The sequence below is a fragment of the Maylandia zebra genome, linkage group LG23 (assembly GCF_041146795.1).
Source record: "Maylandia zebra isolate NMK-2024a linkage group LG23, Mzebra_GT3a, whole genome shotgun sequence".
Lineage (NCBI taxonomy): Eukaryota > Metazoa > Chordata > Actinopteri > Cichliformes > Cichlidae > Maylandia > Maylandia zebra.
Window position 1 is genome coordinate 47,308,830 of NC_135188.1, and position 22,493 is coordinate 47,331,322.

At 41.0% G+C, this 22,493-nt stretch overlaps 1 protein-coding gene across 1 annotated transcript; it reads left to right on the forward strand.

Moving 5' to 3' along the window:
• The first annotated feature begins 904 nt into the window (after positions 1–904).
• On the forward strand, positions 905–21,885 carry LOC101469883 (transmembrane protein 47). Its single transcript, XM_004564091.2, has 3 exons — positions 905–1,357; positions 14,121–14,261; positions 16,811–21,885. The coding sequence occupies exons 1-3, from the start codon at positions 1,129–1,131 to the stop codon at positions 16,987–16,989; spliced, it is 549 nt and encodes a 182-aa protein (XP_004564148.1). The 5' UTR covers positions 905–1,128; the 3' UTR covers positions 16,990–21,885.
• Positions 21,886–22,493: the final 608 nt, after the last annotated feature.

A 22,493-nucleotide genomic window follows, 5' to 3' on the forward strand; every position in this document is an offset into this window, starting at 1 on the left:
TTTAGTAAATCTAACTAGTTATCAAGATGGACTGTCAAATAACCTGTTTTGTGTGTGTGCGTGTGTTTATGTTGCTGTAGACTGTATTTTTAAAACAAGTCATTGTAATGAACTTGTTTTATAAATGCAGTCTGAATGTTTGTTTTATTTAAATAAAGGTTGAAAACTGAACAGAGGGTGAACATACTGACCAGGTGATTATATGTCAGGGTTGTTTTTGTATCTGCTGCCCCCGAGTGGCCAAATTAAGTTGGGTCAAATAAAATGACTGTCAACCAATGAAACGTCAACAATTATCAGCTTGTTTACTGGGCATTTGACAGCTGAAACTGGCTAACCTGTGTTTTTTGTGATTTTTTTTTATATCTAAAGATTTAGTGTAAGATTTCTTGAGCCTAACCAGGCTCCTCGTTCACACAGCATGTCTATACCGTAATTAATAGAGGTCTCTCTCTCTCTCTAGGACCCGTATCACCTGCTGATTCCCCCAAGCCTTGACGTCAGCGCTATAAGCGATAGAGATCGCCGGTGTTCTGGGAATCCATCCTACCTGACAAACCATCCTACCCGTTGTTTCTACGCATGCGCACAACACGAAATTCAGTGGCGAAGCATCCTACCTCTGTGAATATGAGCTAGAAGCATAATTTTACAGCTAGAATTCAGTGGCAATCATCTTACTTTTGTTAATAACAGCTACACACATACCATGCTACCTTTGTGAATGTGACCTACAAGCATACTTTAACGGCTAAAATGAAGTGGCAAACCGTCCTGGCTTTATAATTACGAGCTACAAGCATACTCTGATGGGCAAAGTTAAGTGGCAAACCGTCATACCTACTTATATTTGTGCTGGAATGACCCTGTGACAGCAGAAATGTGCATAAACTACTTACAGTAGGACGTTTTGCCAAAGTAGGACGTTTTGTCAGAACCGGCACTCGGCGGCGGCTGTTCCCACAGGCGCAGCGTCTGGCTGCAGTAACAACACTGCTGGGACTTGCCCGACCGACTTTCGCATTCGACCTCCAAACAGCGTGAGGGACGGATACATCAAAACATTCATAGGACACCCACACACACCCTCCCCTTGTTTCGAGCCCTCTTCGCCTCTCCAGTCCCGCCATGGCGTCTGCTGTACCCGAGACGGAGGGGTCAGCGCGAAGCTCCCCACTGACACCGCTGAAGCTTGTCGGGCTGGTGTGCGTCTTCTTGGCGCTTTGCTTGGACATAGGAGCCGTGATGAGCCCGGCTTGGGTGACTGCCGACGACCAGTACTACCTGTCCTTGTGGGAGTCCTGCTGGAAGCCAGCGAGTAGCGAGAACTGGCAGTGCAGCAGCACGCTGGACTCAGGTAATGAATGGAAGGGGGTATCGATGTTGTTTGGGTTTATGAAAAAATAAATAAATAAAATCACCTGTTTCAGGTAAGATGTTAGAGCGTGGTTATCTTTTCTAATGTGCACTAACAGGAGCTTTGTGTAACAAAGAGCTGTTCGTAATAACAGCGAAAACTGATGCTGAAGCTGATCATAATAAAGGAGTTGTGGTGGAGAATACCCAGATCCTGTCGACTCTAATAGCCAGAGAAAGTTATCATCCTGGCTCGTACTCTGACTGCCCACTGCCATAAGAGAGCGTCCCCCTGACACAGCTCGCCAGTCTCTGTCTCTTCTGAGATCTCCAGATGAATTATTGTGAGGGTAAAGTGGATGTCTTATGTACGGTTAGAGCTCACTTCACAATGCGATAGCTTAAACGTGATAACTAAGATGTTGTTCAGCACACACGATAGCTGGAACCAACAAGTCAGGGAGCTGTATAAAATTACATTAGACTTAAAACAATAAAGATTAATGATCTGAAACTTACTCGACAACTATTTTTGATAATCTGAAAATAATATACTATTAAACTGCAAAACACCCACTAGCTTTTTATTCTTTACTGTAAGCATTTGTTTTCTTTGTCTGTTTTTTAGGCAATTAATTTGCGTGATTTCGAAAGTGCCACAGCTGTCACCTGCACTTATGGATGTTGCCACTTGTCAGTTCTAAATGAATTAATTTGTCAACAATATACAAAAAAGGAAGGTGTAGTGGAGGGGAGAAGTGCTGGCTCACAGCTAATGACTTCATCCTATCTCACTCTTTTAATTTTTATCCCCATTCTATAGTTGTTGGGAACGGGTCCTTGTTCTCAGGTCCAGGAGAGGTCTTGCACTTCTTGGCAAGAGAGTATTGGTTGATCATCAATGTTGGATTTGTTTCCAGGGCAACAACAGTTCACACGCATTGTTTTAACTAAATTGAAAGTGGCTGTATTTACAGCCAGTGTGAAAGCAGGAGCTTACTGGGGTATTAAAAAATCTTCAAAATCTTCTGTCGCATAGATACATCTACCTGGAACCAATCCAGAAGTCTACGCTGCTCTCTCTGTGGGTGGGATGAGATCACGAGTGTGTGTGTGTGTGATGGATTGTGTGTCTGTCTTTGTGTGACAAAAAATCTGTATGTCAGCGTTTAAATCAGTGTGTGTGTTTTGGGCCAATCAGAAGCTACCATGTTGAGATGACCTATTTCTGGACATTCTCCTCAGAAGCCCAGCTGAATATTTCATGTCACACTCTGATTTCTCTGTAGTTGCATCTCCATTCCATCTCCCCCTGGACCTGGGAACACACACATTCACTTAATGTTTGTGTGAGTGTCTCATCTTTTCTTCACACACACACACACACACACACACACACACACACACACACCTATTCACTCTCAGAGACCTAACCAGTTCTCCTTAATTAGATATCCATTGCGAAGGTTCTGTGTCGTATGAGTATCTTTCCACCACAAATATTGATCTTAAATATACATCACACCCTTTATGTGTCAGTTGCTCTTGCTTTCCCTTGCAGTTTCTCTTTTCTGCTCGTCATTTACAATCACGTTTTAATTTCTTTTCATATTGAAGTAAATCTGAACTCATCATTGGGAAAATGCTTTCTTCGCCTCCTTTGTTCTTGAATATGTAGCTACAGTGGGCAGATTTGCAGCATACTCACTGAGTTGGATGTCGACATTTCACAAAGTTAGCTGAGTTGAATAGTATGATTAAATCTGCCTGATCTACTCAAAAAGAAAAACAGATACAGCATCAAAATCACCTGCCAATGTATGTGTAGGTCCACCTCACCCACACACAGTTCTGTAACCTGGATAAACCTCCTTGTTCTCCTCTGAAACTCAACCTGCATCACTGACATTCAACCATATCTCCTATTGGGCTCCATCTCCTTCATCGCAGCCTTCCCTTCTTTTGGTTGTACCCTTCTCAAGCTCCTTGTGGAGTCCCATCTAATCTGCCGATGCTGTCCACCAGCACCAGCAAAACCCACTTAAGGATCCCATCTCCTCAACACTGGCAGAGGAGATGGGACCCTCCTGTCTCCAGCTAAGCTCCCAGGTGGGCTGTGCTGCTTGCATTTGTCCAGCCTCCCCAGTCAGTAAGCCCACCTTGTGGTTGTGTCTCCACTGCTGGTTTTCACCTTTGCTTCCCTTTTGCTGCCTCCCAGCCAAGTGGGCCCCCTTTTCTCATGTTACGGGAAGTCTTCGCTGCCTCCATCAACAGTTACAAGAGGGACCTCTGGAGAGACCTCTGCTCCGCCTCCAGATTCTCCCCAAAAACAGCTCAGTCTCCACTGCTGGCCTCCTAGCCTGCGCTCAGAACTGGTGATATGTCTTTTATTTACATAAAATACTTTTAATTCAAACACTGATTTGGGTCCAGATTGAAATTTTCTCAAATTTGATGGATGTTTGACAATTATGACACATGGGTTGATACAGTTAGCTGTATCAATAATTGCAGTTGCAATTATAAGCATATCCCTTCTGTCATAGTTTGGTCAGGATTCCCTTGTGTCTTAGTGCAATGCACTAAGTGACCCTTCAAGATAATTTCACAACCTGGAATATGGTCGTAAGCTCTTCAGCAGAACTCCCTCACTGTCTGAGAGAGAGAGAGTGCAAGAGCACATGAAACTGGAAAATGTAGGGGAAGCTCACTGCAAATTGGAAAAGTTTCCCATGTGATCAAGACATCATCAGAAGCACGTTCTGAAAAGTCAAAAACCAAAGTCTAAAAATGGCAGATGCTTTGAGGATTGCTACTGGGTCACATGTTGTCATGAACTTTATTGACTCAGAATTAGCTCTGCAGCTCTTTCTGAATCTGGACCCCTTACCTCATGCCCTGCGTGTCGCCGCCTTGTCAGGACAGTGTCTTCCCGACATTACGCACGTTTCCAAAACCTGGCACACTGTCAGAGATTTGTTTTTTGTTTTCCGAGCCACTCAAACACCGCTAGTTTTGGGGCATCCCTGGCTTCAACAACACAACCCACATATCAATTGGCAGAAGGGATGCATCACTGGGTGGGCGGAGGAGTGCCACATGACTTGCCTAAAAACTACCTCCACTTCCAGCTGGGTGGCCTCTCCATCGGAGCCGCCAGCGTCTTCCGACTTAGCCAACGTTCCCTCGGTTTATCATGACCTTGCTGAGGGTTTTCGCAAAGACCTTGCACAGTCACTCCCTCTGCACCATCCTTACGACTGTGCTATTGACCTGCTCCCCGGCGCTCCATTGCCAACCAGTCGTCTCTATAGCCTCTTCCTCCCTGAGCGAGAGGCTATGGAGAAATACATCTATAAATCCCAGATAACACACACCAATTAGTTAAACTGCAGGAATGTCTTAAAGACATAAAGACCTGGATGGCCGCTAACTTTCTGCTTCTTAATTCAGATCAAACTGAGGTTATTGTACTCGGCCCTGAAAATCTTAGAAATATGGTATCTAACAAATATGTAAGACTTTCTTACATTTCTTTCTTCCATTTGTGCAACATCTCTAAAGTTAGAAATATCCTGTCTCAGAGTGACGCTGAAAAACTAGTTCATGCATTTATTACTTCCAGGCTGGACGACTGCAATTCATTATTATCAGGAAGTCCTAAAAACTCACTGAAAAGCCTTCAGCTAATCCAAAATGCTGCAGCAAGAGTCCTGACAGGGACTAGAAAGAGAGAGCAGATTTCTCCAGTATTGGCTTCCCTTCATTGGGATTCGGGAGACAGACACTATCTCTACTTTTAAGTAGGGCTGGGTATCGCCACTGATTTTTAGAATCGATTCGATTCTGATTCACAAGGTCCCGAATCAATTCGATCCACAATACAATTCGATTCGATTTGAATCGGGGAAATTTTGCCTCAGACAGTCAGAAATATTATAATTCTGATCACATATCAGTACATTTCCATATTTTATATATCTATAAAAAGAAAGCTGACATTTGCGAGACTTTATCAAAGGTGTAAGCAACACAGCAAATGCCTTTGTGTAGCTGAGGATAAAACACAGAAAAACGTGAAGGAGATTTTCCTGGCCTGGGATTTTATACAAATATTCTGCAGTAGATCAAAAACGAAAGAAAACCATTACCATAATCAACATATGAACATTAGCTGATGCTGCTGAAGTGAAGCAGAGCAAAGTTGCAGAGGCTTTATTAGAGACACAGCCAAGTGTTTTGCAGTTTTGCGTAATTTTAAAAAGTTTAAATTTGTTCAGCAGCCTATTGAATGGTAGAAATGAGGCTTTCTTTTCAGAAGTAAGTAAAAGGAAAAAAACAGCGGCCGACAGCGCTGTAAACAACAGAAGACTTGTGCATAATAAGCAAACAAATAATGCAGAAAACTGATTTTTAGACGGGAAACTGTTCTTGAGGTACAGAGAGAGAGAGAGAGAGGGAGAGACCCCGAGCTCTGCATGAAGTGTGATTTTATCCTGGTGGAAGCAAAACAGCAAAAGTCAGAGGGAATTCACGACGATGTCTATGTGAAGCGTAGTTTGGATCTTCTTTTGCTGCTGGTTCAGTCAATATTGTTTGGAGAGAGATAAAACTAACAGCTTCAGAATCGGCGCAAAAAGGACGTAAACACAAAGTGCAGACACACCGAAACATCAGAATCAGCGGTTCTGCTGGAGGTTTCTTCCTGTTAAAAGGGAGTTTTTCCTTCCCACTGTCACCAAAGTGCTTGCTCATAGGGGGTCATATGATTGGTGGGTTTTTCTCTGTACATGTCCAATATAAAGCGCCTTTAGGCGACTGCTGTTGTGATTTGGCGCTATATAAATAAAATTGAATTGAACTGAATTATATACCTAATGTATACAAAATAGCAGAACTTGAGCCTAGATTACTATAGTCACTTAATTGTAGTGATTTAATTGGAAATCAGATTTGTCTTGTTTCACAATAAGTCAGTGTGAAGACGTAAAACCTTGTATAAATGCTGTCTGGCTCTTTGTTGTGTTATATTTTCCTTTGCTTCATCATTACTGTCCTTTCCTCCCTAAAGGATTTAGCGATACATTTCTAATGTTAATCATTACCCCTTTGTAGTTTTACCATTCTTCCCTTCCCTCACCCCTCCCATCTCCATTTCTCTGTTCTGTTTTCTCGTGGGTCAAACTTCTCTAGTATTTCCTTCACACCCTTCTCTCTTTCCCCTTCCACTCTCCTTCTTCAGCTCCATCTCTGCTCTCAGTGAGCCCCCCAGAGACGCCTGTTCTATTTGTAGTGGCTGAATGAAGAATGGGAAATGATGTGGCATACAGCTCTATGGCAGACAGACAGTGAATCCACCACCTAAAACCCCAACTACCATAGTCAACACATCTGCACACACACACACACACACACACTCTGGGAGTATGTTAGGAAAAGGCATTTGCACGGTCCGAAAACACACTCGAGCTTTGTGTGGTGTCATAAATGACACAAAGATGGGGGGGTGGAGGAATGCTAGCGGCTGAAGGCTAAAATCTCTCTCCCTCTCGCTCTCTCATATTGTTCTGCCTTTTATAAGGTAAACTGGTTATTACAGTTGTAAACTGCCCTAGAGCTCCCTCTAGTGGCTGCTTTGTAATATAGGTTTGACTACTTTGGGAAAGGAAAAATGAGACCGTGAAAAATTCAAAGATGGCAGAAAGTGATGCAGAAATGTTATTGTTCTAAGCTGATACAGACCTTAAAATGTTTATGCCTTGGACAACATATGCCTGTAAGTATGAGTGACGATAAAATAATTATTATCTTTTGTTTTGTGTAAAAATGGTACGATAATTTGTACATTTGAAAGTTTTATCTTGTTAGCTTGCAGTAAGAGTGTAACAAGCTAGTTTATACACACACCCAGCACGCCCCTGCGGGCGGTTTATCCTTCAAGCTCGGGTCCTCTACCAGAGGCCTGGGAGCTTGAGGGTCCTGCGCAGTATCTTAGTTGCTCCCAGGACTGCGCTCTTCTGGACAGAGATCTCCGATGTTTTACCCGGGATCTGCTGGAGCCACTCGCCTAGCTTGGGAGTCACCGCACCTAGTGCTCCGATTACCACGGGGACCACCGTTACCTTCACCCTCCACATCCTCTCGAGCTCTTCTCTGAGCCCTTGGTATTTCTCCAGCTTCTCGTGTTCCTTCTTCCTGATATTGCTGTCATTCGGAACCGCTACATCGATCACTACGGCTGTCTTCTTCTGTTTGTCTACCACCACTATGTCCGGTTGGTTAGCCACCACCATTTTGTCCGTCTGTATCTGGTTATGGCGTTCCATGTATGCCTTGCCTGCTAGCATCTTGCACCCTGCTGTTATGTGCTGGATTGTCTCTGGGGCATCTTTACACAGCCTGCACCTGGGGTCTTGCCTGGTGTGATAGACCCCAGCCTCTATGGATCTTGTACTCGGAGCTTGTTCTTGTGCTGCCATGATTAGTACTTCCGTGCTGTCTTTCAGTCCAGCTTTGTCCAGCCACTATTAGGATTTCTGGATATCAGCCACCTCCTCTATCTGCTGGTGGTACATACCGTGCAGGGGCCTGTCCTTCCATGATGGTTCCTCGTCCCCCTCTTTCTTGGGTTTCTGCTGCCGGAGGTATTCACTGAGCACTCGGTCAGTTGGGGCCATCTTCCCAATGTATTCTTGGATGTTCCTTGTCTCATCCTGGACTGTGGTGCTGACACTCACCAGTCCCCGGCCCCCTTCCTTCCGCTTAGCGTACAGCCTCAGGGTGCTGGACTTGGGGTGAAACCCTCCATGCATGGTAAGGAGCTTTCTTGTCTTTATGTCAGTGGCTTCTATCTCCTCCTTTGGCCAGCCTATTACCCCAGCAGGGTACCTGATCACGGGCAGGGCGTACGTGTTGATGGCCCGGATCTTGTTCTTACCGCTCAGCTGACTCCTCAGGACTTGCCTGACCCCCTGCAGGTACTTGGTGGTTGCAGCTTTTCTAGCGGCCTCTTCATGGTTCCCATTCGCCTGCGGGATCCCCAGGTACTTGTAACTGTCCTCTATGTCTGCAATGTTGCCTTCTGGTAGCTCGATCCCCTCAGTTCTGACTACCTTCCCTCTCTTTGTTATCATCCGACTACACTTCTCCAGCCTGAATGACATCCCGATGTCATTGCTGTATATCCTGGTAGTGTGGATCAGTGAATCGATGTCTCGTTCACTCTTGGCATACAGCTTGATGTCATCCATGTACAGGAGGTGGCTGACAACTGCTCCGTTCCGTAGTCGGTATCCGTAGCCAGTCTTGTTAATGATCTCACTGAGGGGGTTCAGGCCTATGCAGAACAGCAGTGGGGACAGAGCATCTCCTTGGTAGATCCCGCACTTGATGGTGACTTGTGCTATGGGCTTGGAGTTGGCCTCTAGTGTTGTACGCCACATCCCCATTGAGTTCCTGATGAAGGCTCTCAGGGTCCTGTTGATCTTGTACAATTCTAGGCATTCCAGTATCCAGCTGTGGGGCATTGAGTCATAGGCCTTCTTGTAATCAATCCAGGCAGTGCACAGGACAGGTACAAAGTTTGGGATGAAACTGCAGCAATAACCAAAAACAACCTCACCTCTTTTATGGCCTTAGGACATAGGCAGGATGTGATGCCTGTTGTCTTCTACACGTGGGGGCGCACCTGCCCGCCTTTCACGTGGTACCCCAGATTCTGTACCTCACTCTGTCCAAGCGCATACTTCTTCGGGTTGGCCATAAGCCCCGGCTGCCTCAGGGACTCCGGGACCCGCTGCATATGCTCTGCCCAGCTGTCCAGGAGAAAACACATTCGCAAAACGCTATTAAAAAGTGGCAACATCCACTCTCTGGGCTTGTGTGAGATTGTCATCGCAATGGAGGAAAGCGGAGGAGGTGGAATTAGCACCTCTGTCCCCAACTCATCTCTCTCCTTCACCAAGCTCACCATAGAAGTGGTTTCACCTTCTCTCCATGCTCTTAGGAGGTTGAGGTGATATATCTGTGTAACCAGCCCATCAGTTTGAGGGCAGTAGACGCCGGTACAAACAGATTTAAGGCCCAATAATTTATACCATTCTTCTAGTGTGTGAGACATGAACAATGTGCCCTGGTCAGTCAGCATCAGAATTCCTACTCTGGAGCACGATTGGTGCACATCCACCCGGATGCCTGGCCAATAAATTCGGGCCATTATTCATTTCAGAGTTTTATATATCCCATGTGACCAGCCACTGGGTTGTAATGAGCCACCAGGAAAATAATTTTCCGGCAACTTTTCGGCACAAATAACGGTGTGTGTTCTTCCTTTGTGTGAGTGTCGTGTCTGTCCCTAATCAATACAAAAGCGCTGTTTCAGGGCGAACCTTTTGATCATCAGTTTTCATCACTTGGTCAAAGTCTGTGCAGACCATCCCACTGCTCCATGTTTGACAGTTGATACCACATACTGTGAAACCATCCTTTCGCCTACTTGACAGCGTACAAAGATCCTGAGTGCTGAACTGAAGGTTTCAAATTTTGATTTATCAGTCCATAATACCTTCTTCGAGTCTTCAGTAGTGCAATGGGAGTGTTTCATGGCCCAGGCAAACCTCTTTGTCTTATTCTGACATCTTAGCAATGGCTTTCTTGCAGCAACTCTTCCTGTCAAACCTGCAGCTCAAAGTCTTCACTTCACAGTTGAAACTGAGACCTGAACTCTGACCTTGATCAACCTTAAGATCAAGATCAGAGTTCAAGTTTTCTGAAAATCTTGTGAATGCAATAACTTCAGCAGGAATTCAACTAGGATTTTCAAATTTATACCATCAGTGCATCTACTAGGAGGCTGAGGGGTAGCACTGGCAGCCACCAGTGTGTTTGCCTTTAAGAAGTGTGTGTGTGTGTGTGTGTGTGTGTGTGTGTGTGTGTGTGTGTGTGTGTGTGTGTGTGTGTGTGTGTGTGTAAATGAGAGCAAGAAGAAGGCAGTGAATATGCTAATTCCAACAACTGTCTTTTTTTTGTAAATATGTAACAGTGAATATGTAAATTACCATGAATATTTGGTCCTTTACAAAAACTATAATTTGTCTCGTGGGTTTTTTCCTTGTTGGCTGTCTCAAAGCTGGTACTGGTGAAGGTCTATCTAGCAACAGAAATCCTTATTAGTATGGTAAGTTTGTTTAAGCCAACAGAAAATATAATTTTAACATTTGTGTGATGTGTCTGTGAAGGTTTGTGTGATGTTTATCCTTAATTGGCAGGAAAAACAATTTATACCCTAATGAGTGAAAATTTTTACTGATTGTGTTTCTTACCTGTGTTTTCTCCGAAGGGTGTTCAGGCCAGAAGAGTCCTTCCTAAATGCCTTTTAAATCTTAGCACCAAGTTGTTGAAGAGGGGTGTAACACGTCTGGCTACTGTTTGACCCAGCACAACACACACAATGGTCATAGCAGTGATTAACTGTGAATCTTTATAGTGCTTATTTCTAGCTGTTGCAGCCACTCTTTCTCTCATCTGCCCAGCTCACTGCAATTGCTACTTGTGTGGCTCCACCCCTTCATAGCCAACATCCTCCCCTCGCCATGTAACCACGAAGGTTCACAAGGCACTTTATCTCCCTGTGAAAATGGTCTGAGTTTATCCCCTCTTTTGTATAGTTGCTGCTAACCTTTCTGGACCTGGAGAAGATTTTCACGTGATAACCTTCCTAATGTGTGTAGCTCTGCTCTCAGATGTTTTACTCAGGCTTCACCATCTCATCAGTCTGCTGGTGATGGATGCTGACGTACAAGAGCAAATGGTTCAAGCGTCCCACCGTTATTGCTATCATGTACACATATTATGCATATATTCATTTGTTTGACTATTGATATTGAAACAGGTTTTAATTATGTCGGTGCCGTTGTTGTTCAGTTACTTTTTATTTGCACTGCAGTATGGGACAATAATTAAGAACTACACTTTAGGTATTAGCAGAAGCTCATAGCCAAAGTAAACAGTTATTCTCATTTTTTTACTATTATCTTACCATGTAAATTTCATCTTCCTCCGTCTTTTCTTCACTTCTCCACACCTAGTGCTAGCAGCAGCAGGCTACTGTGACAATGAGGCATGGTTACTAGTTGTTGCTGGTACTACTGTTCACGGTGTAGCAGGCACCTTGTTTTCTCTCAGCTAGCATGTTTTCTCTCAGCTCTCCAGCTTCTTGCCACGTCTTGCACACTAAACGTTTTTTACAAAGTGCATGAGCACTCATCAAAGGTAAGGGAGGGACCAATTGAATTAAGAGATCTGACTGGGCAATTCAGTGCCAGTAATGAAAATGAATGAATGGCCTGCTGTCAGTGCTTGTACAGCTGATGCGCAGGCGACCCATTAACCCAAAAGTGCCTTGGTCCACCAGGAAAATGTATTCAGGGCTGGACTGGTAATCTGGCATACTGGGTGAAGTTATATCCCCATGTACTCCAGTGAACTGGCCCAATTAGGTCCATGCCAATGCACTCAAATCCCACCTCCATTAATGCTAACAGGTACAAAGTTGCTTTCAGAGTGGCACACATATAACATGCATATATCTTTATATCTATATCTATATGTGCATTTTCCCACTTTTTAACAAACTGCTAACAATAGCCTAGTCTTAATTTCATTAAATGTGCTTTCTGTTTTTAAATTTAAAAACACATTTTATTTTTTAGGTTTTATGTTTGTTGCATTCTTTTAGAGACATAAATATGTAATATTGGTTGGGCTTATTTATGATAAAAACAAAAAACGTGAGAATTGTCCAGTCCAATTTTTAGGACATTAAATTATGTACATATGGAAAACAATTTGTACATTTACAATTTATGTAATTATGCACTGTAAGTGTGCTAAAATCAGTCTGTTTAATCAAGAACTATATTAAAAAAATCTGAAGTATATAAAAGCTATGATATTTAAACATTAAAAATAACCTTGTATCAGCCGTATTTACTCACTGGATTTGGTGTTGGAAGTGCGTTTCTTTAATCAACCTTTTACAGTTGTAGATGGTACAATCCTGTCAGTACAGCAATAATAAACTTGTGTTACATGCTCTCCGAGTAAGTGTTCAGAAAATGACACTGTATATCCTGCAAGCTGAAAATAAATATTATATTTATTTTTTGCTTTAAACTGAATTACAGTTGTCACCAAGATCCGTCAGCCTTTTTCTGTTTTCACATTGTCCCATTCTATTTTGTTTTCCTCCCTCTTTCTCCTTTTTCTCATGTTTTATTTCCATATACATTGCATATACATTTTTGGTAGTTCCTTTTTCAACGTGTAAAATAAAGCGAAGAGAATGATATGGTGGCAGTTATTGCAGTTATTACTTATTACACCTAATTCTGGATTTTCTTTGCAAAGTCCGATGACCTGGAACATCCGACCAAAAGAAGTCACGCAACACCAACAAAACTTCTCTTTCATTTTCTGTGTCAGGTTCCTTTAAATATATTGTGGCTTCTGTTGCAGAAATTTCACAGACGGATGACAACGTTGACTTTGAACCCCATTATGAAAATAATGAGGCATATCTTGAGTCTTAATAGCACTATTTTGGGTATTGCACTCCCTTGCTATTTTTGCCCTGTTTAGTAAATCTGGCTCTATTGGGGAAGACCCCCAGTCTAATAACCATTTTTAAAGCTGGTAAAAAACTGAAAACATTATAAAATCTATGTTTCAAGATTATTTTTGCAAAAGGTTACTGGCTACAACCAGACCCATTGTTTATTTTCATAAGTATTTTTTTAAACTGGTAGTTTACCTAGTGTGGTTAACTTACAACCAAATGAAAATGCTTACCTTTCTTTTGCAGATGTTTTACTTACTTAGTCATAGTTTGTGCTGCTTTAATGGAGGCCAGTTTAAATATGCCTCCCACGGTGTCTGGAAAAAAGAAAAAGAAATAATATAAACAGAATCTAAATGAAATGACAATCATTAAGTCTGAAGTGGAGTAGGAAGAAATATAATCATCAGTTTAAGATAATGTGTTGTTTATAATAGTGATATGGTGTGTGTGCATGTGTGTGAATTATTTCAGTGTCGTTCAAGCCACAACATATAAATATGGGAAGATTTTTGATAACCTGCCAGCAAAGCTTTTTAGTCCGGGCTTTTTGTGGGCCTAGACATACTAAGTGCACTCTCTGTCTTCATATTGTTCACCACCTCTCGGTCCCCAGATCCTTTGCACTGTACTCATCTCCTGGTCCTCCCCATTCCACCTCCACTTTTCCTTTCACTATCCTCTTTTCCCATCCTGCTGGCAACCCTTTTCATTTTGCCCCCTGTCCTTGTAACGTTATACTAATTTCTGCTTTGTTTCCTTCTTCCTGTATCGGTTTTCCAGTTCCATCTTCTCTTCCGGCTCTCCGTTATTCTTTTCTATTAGTCTCATTCTTGGACACCTTCATAGTAAAATAGTTGTATATTAGTATAATAATATAAAAAGTCCTTCCCCAGTATCCTTTCTTTCATCTCCTAGTCCTTTCCTCTTTGTCGTAGTTCCATTTTCTCTTATGCTTACCTCCTTCTCAGTGTACTGAACTCACTGCTTTTGTGTTAGTTTTACATTAGTTATTTACTTGTGATTGTTTTTTTCCCCAATATAAACAGCATGGTCATAGTTTTACTCTCACACAGTGAATGCATTTTCTGTTCTTTTACTTACTTTCATCTTACGCTCTCTCCTTTTCTTGTCCACCTTGCCCTTACAGACTGGCAGGTTGCTACGCTGGCACTGTTGCTAGGGGGTGGAGCCCTGGTGCTGATGTCATTCTTGGTTGCTCTGGTTGCTGTGTGCATTGGCACGAGACGGCGGTTCTACGCGCCTGTTGCCTTCATGCTCTTTGCTGCAGGTCAGTATACACAAGAATACTGATGTATATACCTACCTATTGTACATACCTATACATACCTCCAGGAATAATTGGAAAATTTCAATTTTGGGGCATGAAATGCTTGATTTTTCAACGCTAGATTTGCTGCTTGTCAGACATTTTTTTAAGATCTTACTGTGGGTACCAGAGAAATGGGAGAGAGCACTAAAGTGTTATTCGTTCAGAGATGGTTCACAGATTTGTAGAGTCTGTGCAACTTGTTATAATTATGAATGCAGTCAAAGCACTAATGAAAAATGAGTGCTCATGAAATCACTGGAATATGACATCATTATGGATGTGTGTGTTGAAGCGTTGTGTCTCGTCGCACAACTCTACAAACCTGTTCATCTTGATATACAGCCAAAATTGAAGTTGAACAAGTACTCTTTTGCAACAGAGGCAGGACATTGAAATTACTGATTAATTATAATGATAATCTTCGTGGGGGCAGCTTTACCTTCATCTGGGTGCAGCTCCTATTACTTCATGTGTAACTTTGCGGTGAGAAGTTTAGGTCACGAGAGGCACTGATGTCCAAGGTGTTCAAAATGTCTGTGAGGACATTTAGCTGGTGAGAGTCAAAATGCATCACTTCTACATGACGCTTTCAAAGGGGGATATAGTATTTTTGATTATTTAACACAACATTCTAAATCACACATTTTGTAGGCAAATAACGTCAGGAATAGTGTTTAAACAGATTTATCTATTTGTTGTATTTGGCAGAGGGTGCTGTGATGAGCTGCAGCACCTCTAGTACCACTAGACCTTGTGCTGTACTCAAAGATAATCAAAGATATTTTGCTTTAACATTTGACATTGCTAGCTTTTTTATTTTTTAAATACCTCAATGTGAGTAACAAAGGATTCCTTTAAAAGTATGTGTTGATAGGAATGATACTTGATCAAACCAAATTTTGATACTTTTTTTGTAAGTTTTGTAAGATGTAAAAGCAAATTAGTTTTTTTGCAAGACTGCATTTTTACCATTTCATCACAATGGATTTGAACACAACTGTTTTGGTAATTTAAACCATCCATGCTTCAATTAAATAATCATCAAAAATCATTATATGATGTATAATTTTAGAACCTGGAAAACAGATCAATCATCTGTGGCTACTTGTTATTCGTACTGGTGTTTCCATGATGGGGTGCGGACAGCAGTTTTAAACGAGCCAATACAGAGGCTGAATGTTTTGGGTGAACTATAAAGGGACTCTCAGTGAATAATGGATCACAACTCACACCTCTTTAAGACTTGTTTATTTTATACCACTTGTATTCGTATTTGCATATTTTTGAAATATGCAGCCTGGACTGTTTGATTCAATCATACATAAAAAAAAAATTGAATCTAAATATCGACTAAATACAAGAAAATTTAGAATGACCAATTTTGAGCTTTTTAAATCAGTTTATTTTTTCAAGTTTTGGGGAAAAACCTGCAAATAAATCAATTTTACACCCACTCCAACTTGATCAGTGTTCTGATTATTCAGTGGAGAAGGTTTCAAAATCGGTTGTTCGGTTGTTAAGCTTAACGTGGGAATGCTTTACAAACATTCAGAGATGAACTTGGGTAAACTTTCTCAGAGATGAAATGTCGGTTTGGTAGCGAGGCTCCAAATGCTCAGCCAGGCCGCCGAGAGGTCTCGCACGCCACAGCTGCTCTATAACGTTACGCATGCTGCCCCAACGTGCTAAGGTTATGAGCTGGGTTACGCCATGTCGCAAGTTTTGTGAGGTGCTTTTATGATATTTAATGGATCGGATTACATTTTTTAAAGATAAAGAGTAAGATTAGCTGGTGCCATAAAGTTCTCCAGATGAGAGTCAAATTTAATGGGTAAATACCCAACTCGAAACATCATGGATGTGTACAATTAGTGTTTTCATAAGACAACAGAAAACAGCCATAACACAGGAGGGAGTAACCTGATCCCAGGCAGGATAATCTGCTCCATTGACTTTTTTTTTCTTTCATAGGGGTCATCTCAATCACTATTTGTCCTGCCCCTCATCCATGATCAGTTTGCCTTGGGTGACTCTAAGGGCAAAAGCCCCAGAAAACACACAAAGCCTCCACCACCTCTCAGGGAGGGACGTTAAAATAATAATAAAGTAAATAAATAAAAAGAAAACTGAAATACTGTCAAATTTTAACCAACACCAATGCACATCAAAGACCTGTAACTCAGATCATTTTTATATTGTAAAGATAAAATTTTGCATGGCTTTATTGGATATGCTACATTTAGACTGACTCTGGGTGATAGCAGGACTTACTAACTGATGTTAATGATCCACAAGACGATGTTTTCTGTTCAAAACTGTCTGCTACAAAGATTGAATTGCTATATCCACTTGAACAATTTCTTTGTGGGATTTTAAATATAACTTTTATCCATTTAATTGTCAATTTGTGCAGTTTGAGACATAAACCTTTTTTTTTTTAATTCCAGTTTATTTTCAGCTTTACATGCATGCGTAGAATTTTGCTAAAATCTGTATATCGCATCCAGTTGTACTCCAGGCCTGCAGTTTGGTCCTCTACCCTGTCAAGTTCATCGAGAGTATCAACTTGAGGATCTACCATGAATTTAACTGGGGCTACGGCCTGGCCTGGGGAGGCACCATCTTTTCCTTCGGTGGGGGAATCCTCTACTGCCTCAATCCCAAGAACTATGAGGAATACTACTAGTGCTACCTCATGTCTGGAACCCTCTGGTCACATCTTCAGAGTCTGAGAGGTACATAGGGACTGAATAACATTTCTAATGTTCTGGGAAAGGGGGAGGGAGTGGGTGTCTATTAACAGCTCGATTCCCAAGAACTTTAAAGGGACACATCGGACAGCCAGTAACTGTATTATCACAAGTTTTGCATCCAGACAGTGAACCTAGTGGTCTGGAGCTTAAGTTTTTTGCCTCAATCAACACTAGTGTCAGTGCTGACTCTAATGGATATTCAGACTGATAAGCCTCATGTTAGATGGTGCATCTTGGGACAGATGAGGTAGGGGGCTTACAGGTTTATTCCCAAGGCTCGTGATACAGTCTAAGGAGAACTGACAACACTACGGTAACAAAGGACTCAGGTTACCAGTGTTAATACCTCCATTCTGAATTGCAAGAACTGCTATTATGTCTATTAACTTTTCTGTTTGGAAAAGCAGGATGTCAGACTGACACTTTTGCCAGTTACACATGGATGCGCATGCACATACACAGGCATAGGCAGCATATCTTTATATGTAAAGAAACCATCAGAAACCCTCAAGATCATCATCATCATCATCGTAAGTGCTTATTTAGGAGCGGTTTTATTTTATTTTTAGAGTTCTGTGAAGCTCTTAAACTTTCACAAGGATGTGAGACATGCTGCAGATGCTAGAGTTGTGCCTCATAACTTTTCATAACACAGATCGATTTGTCTTGTGGGAGAAGGTAAGGAGGGTGGAATAAACTAAAGACATTTGCTCAATATTCTGTTATCAACCCACTTGCCTGTTACTGTGGCAACCCACAGGGTTTGCACATGCAGCTGTCATCATTGATTAGCCATGATTGGAGGTGTGAGATGGGACAGCGCTCGGCTAAATTTCGATTGCCTATCATGCTGCGTTTCTTTGCATTGACATATGGAGCATCCTTTAGTCTTCTTATCTGGCTCATGGCAGTGTCTACAACACACATGAGACACACAGCTCCAGTCTTTCAGTGGCCATGTTGTCATGCACAGCAGCAGTTTGAGAAAATTAGAATGTGTTTTGAATTTAATTATGTTCATACACACACACACATTCACATATTACATTTGCATCGTGGGCCGATAGAAAGGAAAAAAGATCAAACAAACATGATTTTTTTGTCTTCTTGCGAGGAAAATGGTGGTGCGTCCGCCGTCTACAGGAGACATTTCCTTTATTTTTATGGCCCAAAAGGACAAGTGTGTAACAGTAAAATGGCAGAAACAACTTTATACTGCTAGCACATGTTTTGCAAAGCTAGCCGAGATCCCACAGTGATGATGAAGCTGAGTGCATGCTGACCCAGTGGGATTTGTGTTGGTGTGTGGAACTGTGTTGTTGACTGGTAATCATGAGACAATGCATTCCAGGTCATTTTATGGAGTAATGAAAGTACTGTAACAAATGACTTTCTGTGGTGAGGAATTATGTAAAATACTGCATTACTTTTAACAAAATTAACAAGTGATGTTTAATACATTACTTTTTTGAGTAACAACCGCGGCACAATATATCGAACTAATTAAACAATTTGAAGAAATTTGTATTCATCACCCTGGGGCGCCTCTGTCAGTGCGCCCCAGGGTGGGTGTGGCTACAATGTAGCTGCCATCACCAGTGTGTGAATGTGTGTGTGCATGGGTGGATGACTGGATATGTAAAGCGCTTTGGGGTCCTTAGGGACGAGTAAAGCGCTATACAAATACAGGCCATTTACCATTTAATCCTAGCCCTGTCTACAACACATTGTTTTATTTATCAAGTCTTTTACTTCATCTTTTGGAAGATGATAGATTAAAGACATTGGTCCGTATTTTTTAAATAAAATCTCAAAATACGTGAGATCCCTAGCTGCTCTGGCAACCTAAGAAATAAATGGTTAACATTATCAAAATGTGTGTTTTAACCAAAAAGATGATTTTTGACAGGCCCTAAGCAATTTTTGCTTTCAAAACAAAAATAAAACTTACTTTTCTTAATATCATCATTTCCATATCAGGTTTACTGACCCTGTGACTCTCTCTACAATCTGTAAATAAAATCAGTGTAGACAAATTGTCACAAGTAGGCCAGAAACACATGTATGTCCAAACTCTGATGTCAGATGGTTTGGTGATTACAAGAAGCCGTTTGGATTGCAAGGAATCGGTTTATTACTGTGTGCTGCCGTGTCGTGGCCTACAGTAAGTGTCGGGGATCAGCACTGCATCCGGAGTGTTACGTTTTTGCTGGCCAACAAGCCAGACATGCATCTGCTGAAACGGGAGAAGAAAATGTCAGTATTAGCCAATATCAAATGGCACAGTTAACAGGTGTTAGGACACATTTCAACAAAACCCAAGATGGTTTTTTATATCAAGCACTACCCCTTTACAGACAAACTGATCTGATAATCTTTTTTTTATGTCCCAACAGGGTGATAATAATGTAAGGTTTACTTATTTTTCTTTGCCCTCCAGATTTGGGTCCAATCAGTATTTTTGGGCCATGGATCCAGAAAGATTTCTGGGTAAAAAGATAACTGATGACCAAATATTTTACCCTCTATGTTAATTTTGAACTCTAGATTGGACGATACTCTTGTGCAATAATGTTTAGTTTTCCTCTCCCCCTCTGTACTGAATTATTTTGCCAACCCTGCAACCTCCATTTTTGAGTCTGGATGCTGTAAGCACAGGGAGGAGGCGCAAGGGTTGTCTGGTATTTTCTCTATTCCCCATTGTCACATATTTGCAGTGGAGCTGTCAGGTAACTATTGCCTAAAAATAGGAACCAGGCTGAGTCCCTCGGCACCTTAAAATAAAGGTTGAGCTGTGAAGTCACCTCTTGATTCAAGCTGCTGCAAGAAGTCCATTTATTTTACAGTGATATTTACAGTGGACAGAAATATTTATTTTGCTCTTGATGAGGAAAACTGTTTGTTCTGTACTTGAATATTTGAGAAGCTTCTTCACTTTAAAATCATCAAACTTGGAAAAGAAGGTCCTGCTTTAGATTACAGTCCAGACAATTCATTCACTTCCTTTCTGTTTAATTGTCACTTTTACTTTTGATGTACAGAAATAAAACATTGGTTTCGGTATTGTACTGTAGAAAGGTTCAAAATACAGAGCTAATGTAGTTGTAGGAATTCTCGGATATTTGGGGGAATTGATTTTTTGCCAGGAGATGAATGAAAGTAAAGGTGGTTCTGGCTAAACGTAAAAAACACCTGCAAGTTTAAATTTAAAGCTTGTAAAGCAGCATCTAAGTGATTGTTTGGTCACATGAGAAGATCATATTTGTTCATGAGGACAGCTGCTGGCTGTAGGTACATACAGATACAACACGGTATGGGCCCAAAGATGGAGCTAAACATCCACGAGGAACCACGTGGAAAAAGGCTAAAAATGTTTCCTAATGTGTTCACCTATGACTTTGATATTGAATTCATTATTGAAAACCCTTAAAGCTATGTATAGCTATAAGAGTTTTACATGAAAAAAACATCTGCCTAATATTCTTTAAATCTATGATACAGGATGTAATGCATTCACTTGATCAATTGTATTGTCCTTCTCTAAATTTACAAGATAATTATTTTGTAAATTCCAAGAAATCCCAGGCTCATGGGATTTTGAGATTTATTAATAATTCAGAAGAGAGGAGATGATTATTTATCTTTTTTTTTCTCAATTTGTGAGATAAATGTCCTGCTGCTGGCAGCTAACTCTATTTTATAACACAAGGCATGGTACTGCTAACATTTGAACTGACCTTCAACTTTTTCAGTTTGAAAGACGTCTCAGCATTCCCGTTTTCAGCGACGGGTTCAAATCAGTGGTCATAAATACAGAAATGTGTGACTTGATGACTTGTTCCTCCATTTTGCCAGTGATAGACAGGAGACCTGACCCAATGGTAAGGTGCAGTAATAGAGATTATCATTGTATGATATTTCAGTATAACCGCTACTGTATTTAATTTTGTATAGTCACTCCTTAGTGATTGTGTTTGTGGTGTAGAGGGGCCTCAGGCACCACCACTGTAACAGACCTGGGTTAAAACACACAGGAATAACTTAATGAAAGGACTAAAATATAAATTGAACACCTTCAACATAAAATTGAAATATTAATTCTTATGTGTTTTCTTATAAATGCTTGTGAGGAGGAAGTAGCCCTTGTCTCATATTCTTATGTTTTGCCGACCTGCCATACACACTCAGTAACGAGGATGAGTGCCTCGACAGATAAATCCAGATCAAAAGCTTACTGCTCTTTGGGAGCTCAACCCTGTTAAACGGTGAGCTGCTGAGATTCAAAGTTGCAGTGCAACATTTGCAAATTTACAGAAAGCGAGTACATGGTAGGCTGAAGCAGATATGTGTTTGAGCTTCAGGGGCAATGCAAATGTGTTGGCGACCATTCGATGAGGCACATCTTTACAGTTCTGGATAAATAACAATATTTGTGTAATTGTCTTTAGTCGAGAACCTTTTAAGCTTGGTAAACATACAACAAAACACTGTCCTTGTCTGTTTTAGCCTGGTCTGATTGTAGCTATTAGCATTTGTTTCATGATCAACTTGCTGATGAAAAGTAGAGACTTGTAAACAGAGAGCGCTTGTTTTTTTTTTTTCCATCTTCCAGAAGACTGGTGAAAAAACACTGGCTATTGATGTGCATAGGGATTTAGGATGTATACCAAATGTGTGAATGACAGAGAAAGAAGTAAGTGTGTCTGACATAGAGACAGAGTGTGTGTGCACGTGTATTAGCTTAATTTTACATGCCACTGTAGAAATTTCAGTTCTTGGCATTTATCTCTTTGTATGTTGTCACATTAAACGAACTCTGTGTCTCACCATCTCTTTTCTTATGTCGGTTTTATTCAACTCAGAAACTTTACTTATGGTGAAGCTAGTGGATGCCTTTGCTGTGCAACCAAAGGAGTAAACAGGTTTGGGCTTTTTATGAACACATTAAAGTTTATATGTTTTACCAGTGAGTCCAAAGTTCAAAGAAAGTTATTCTCTTTCACATTATTGCTTTATCAGATAATCAAATGTGAGGTCAGCAAAAAAAAGTATTCATTTTAGTTAAACATGCCCAGTCAAATTCAAAGTGAAAAGCCAAGACATCACAGGATAGGTTGCATTTAAAATTTCTTTATACCAGAATAGCTCTTAACTGAAAAAGATTTGTTTCCATTGCTGTGGACTTTCCTGCTGGACTGTACAGCAACACAACCTGAAACTAGACATGTACTATTCAGAAGAAGTTTAATTGACCTTATTTGTTGAGTAATATTGTATATTATATAATATATTATAATAATATTTAATATATATATTAAAAGAAAAGCTGTACTGTGATGTTTTACTGTATTTGTTCTCAGATGTCCTGTAAAAAACAAACAAACAAACAAACAAAAGATTGTCTAACAAAGGTGGCTGTTTGGGGTTTGTGTGGGGG

Coding starts and splice junctions, on each gene's coding strand:
- LOC101469883 (XM_004564091.2), top strand. CDS start 1,129: ATGGCGTCTGCTGTACCCGAGACGGAGGGGTCAGCGCGAAGCTCCCCA. Junction 1,358..14,120: donor CAGCAGCACGCTGGACTCAG/GTAATGAATGGA, acceptor TTGCCCTTACAG/ACTGGCAGGTTGCTACGCTG. Junction 14,262..16,810: donor CTTCATGCTCTTTGCTGCAG/GTCAGTATACAC, acceptor TATCGCATCCAG/TTGTACTCCAGGCCTGCAGT.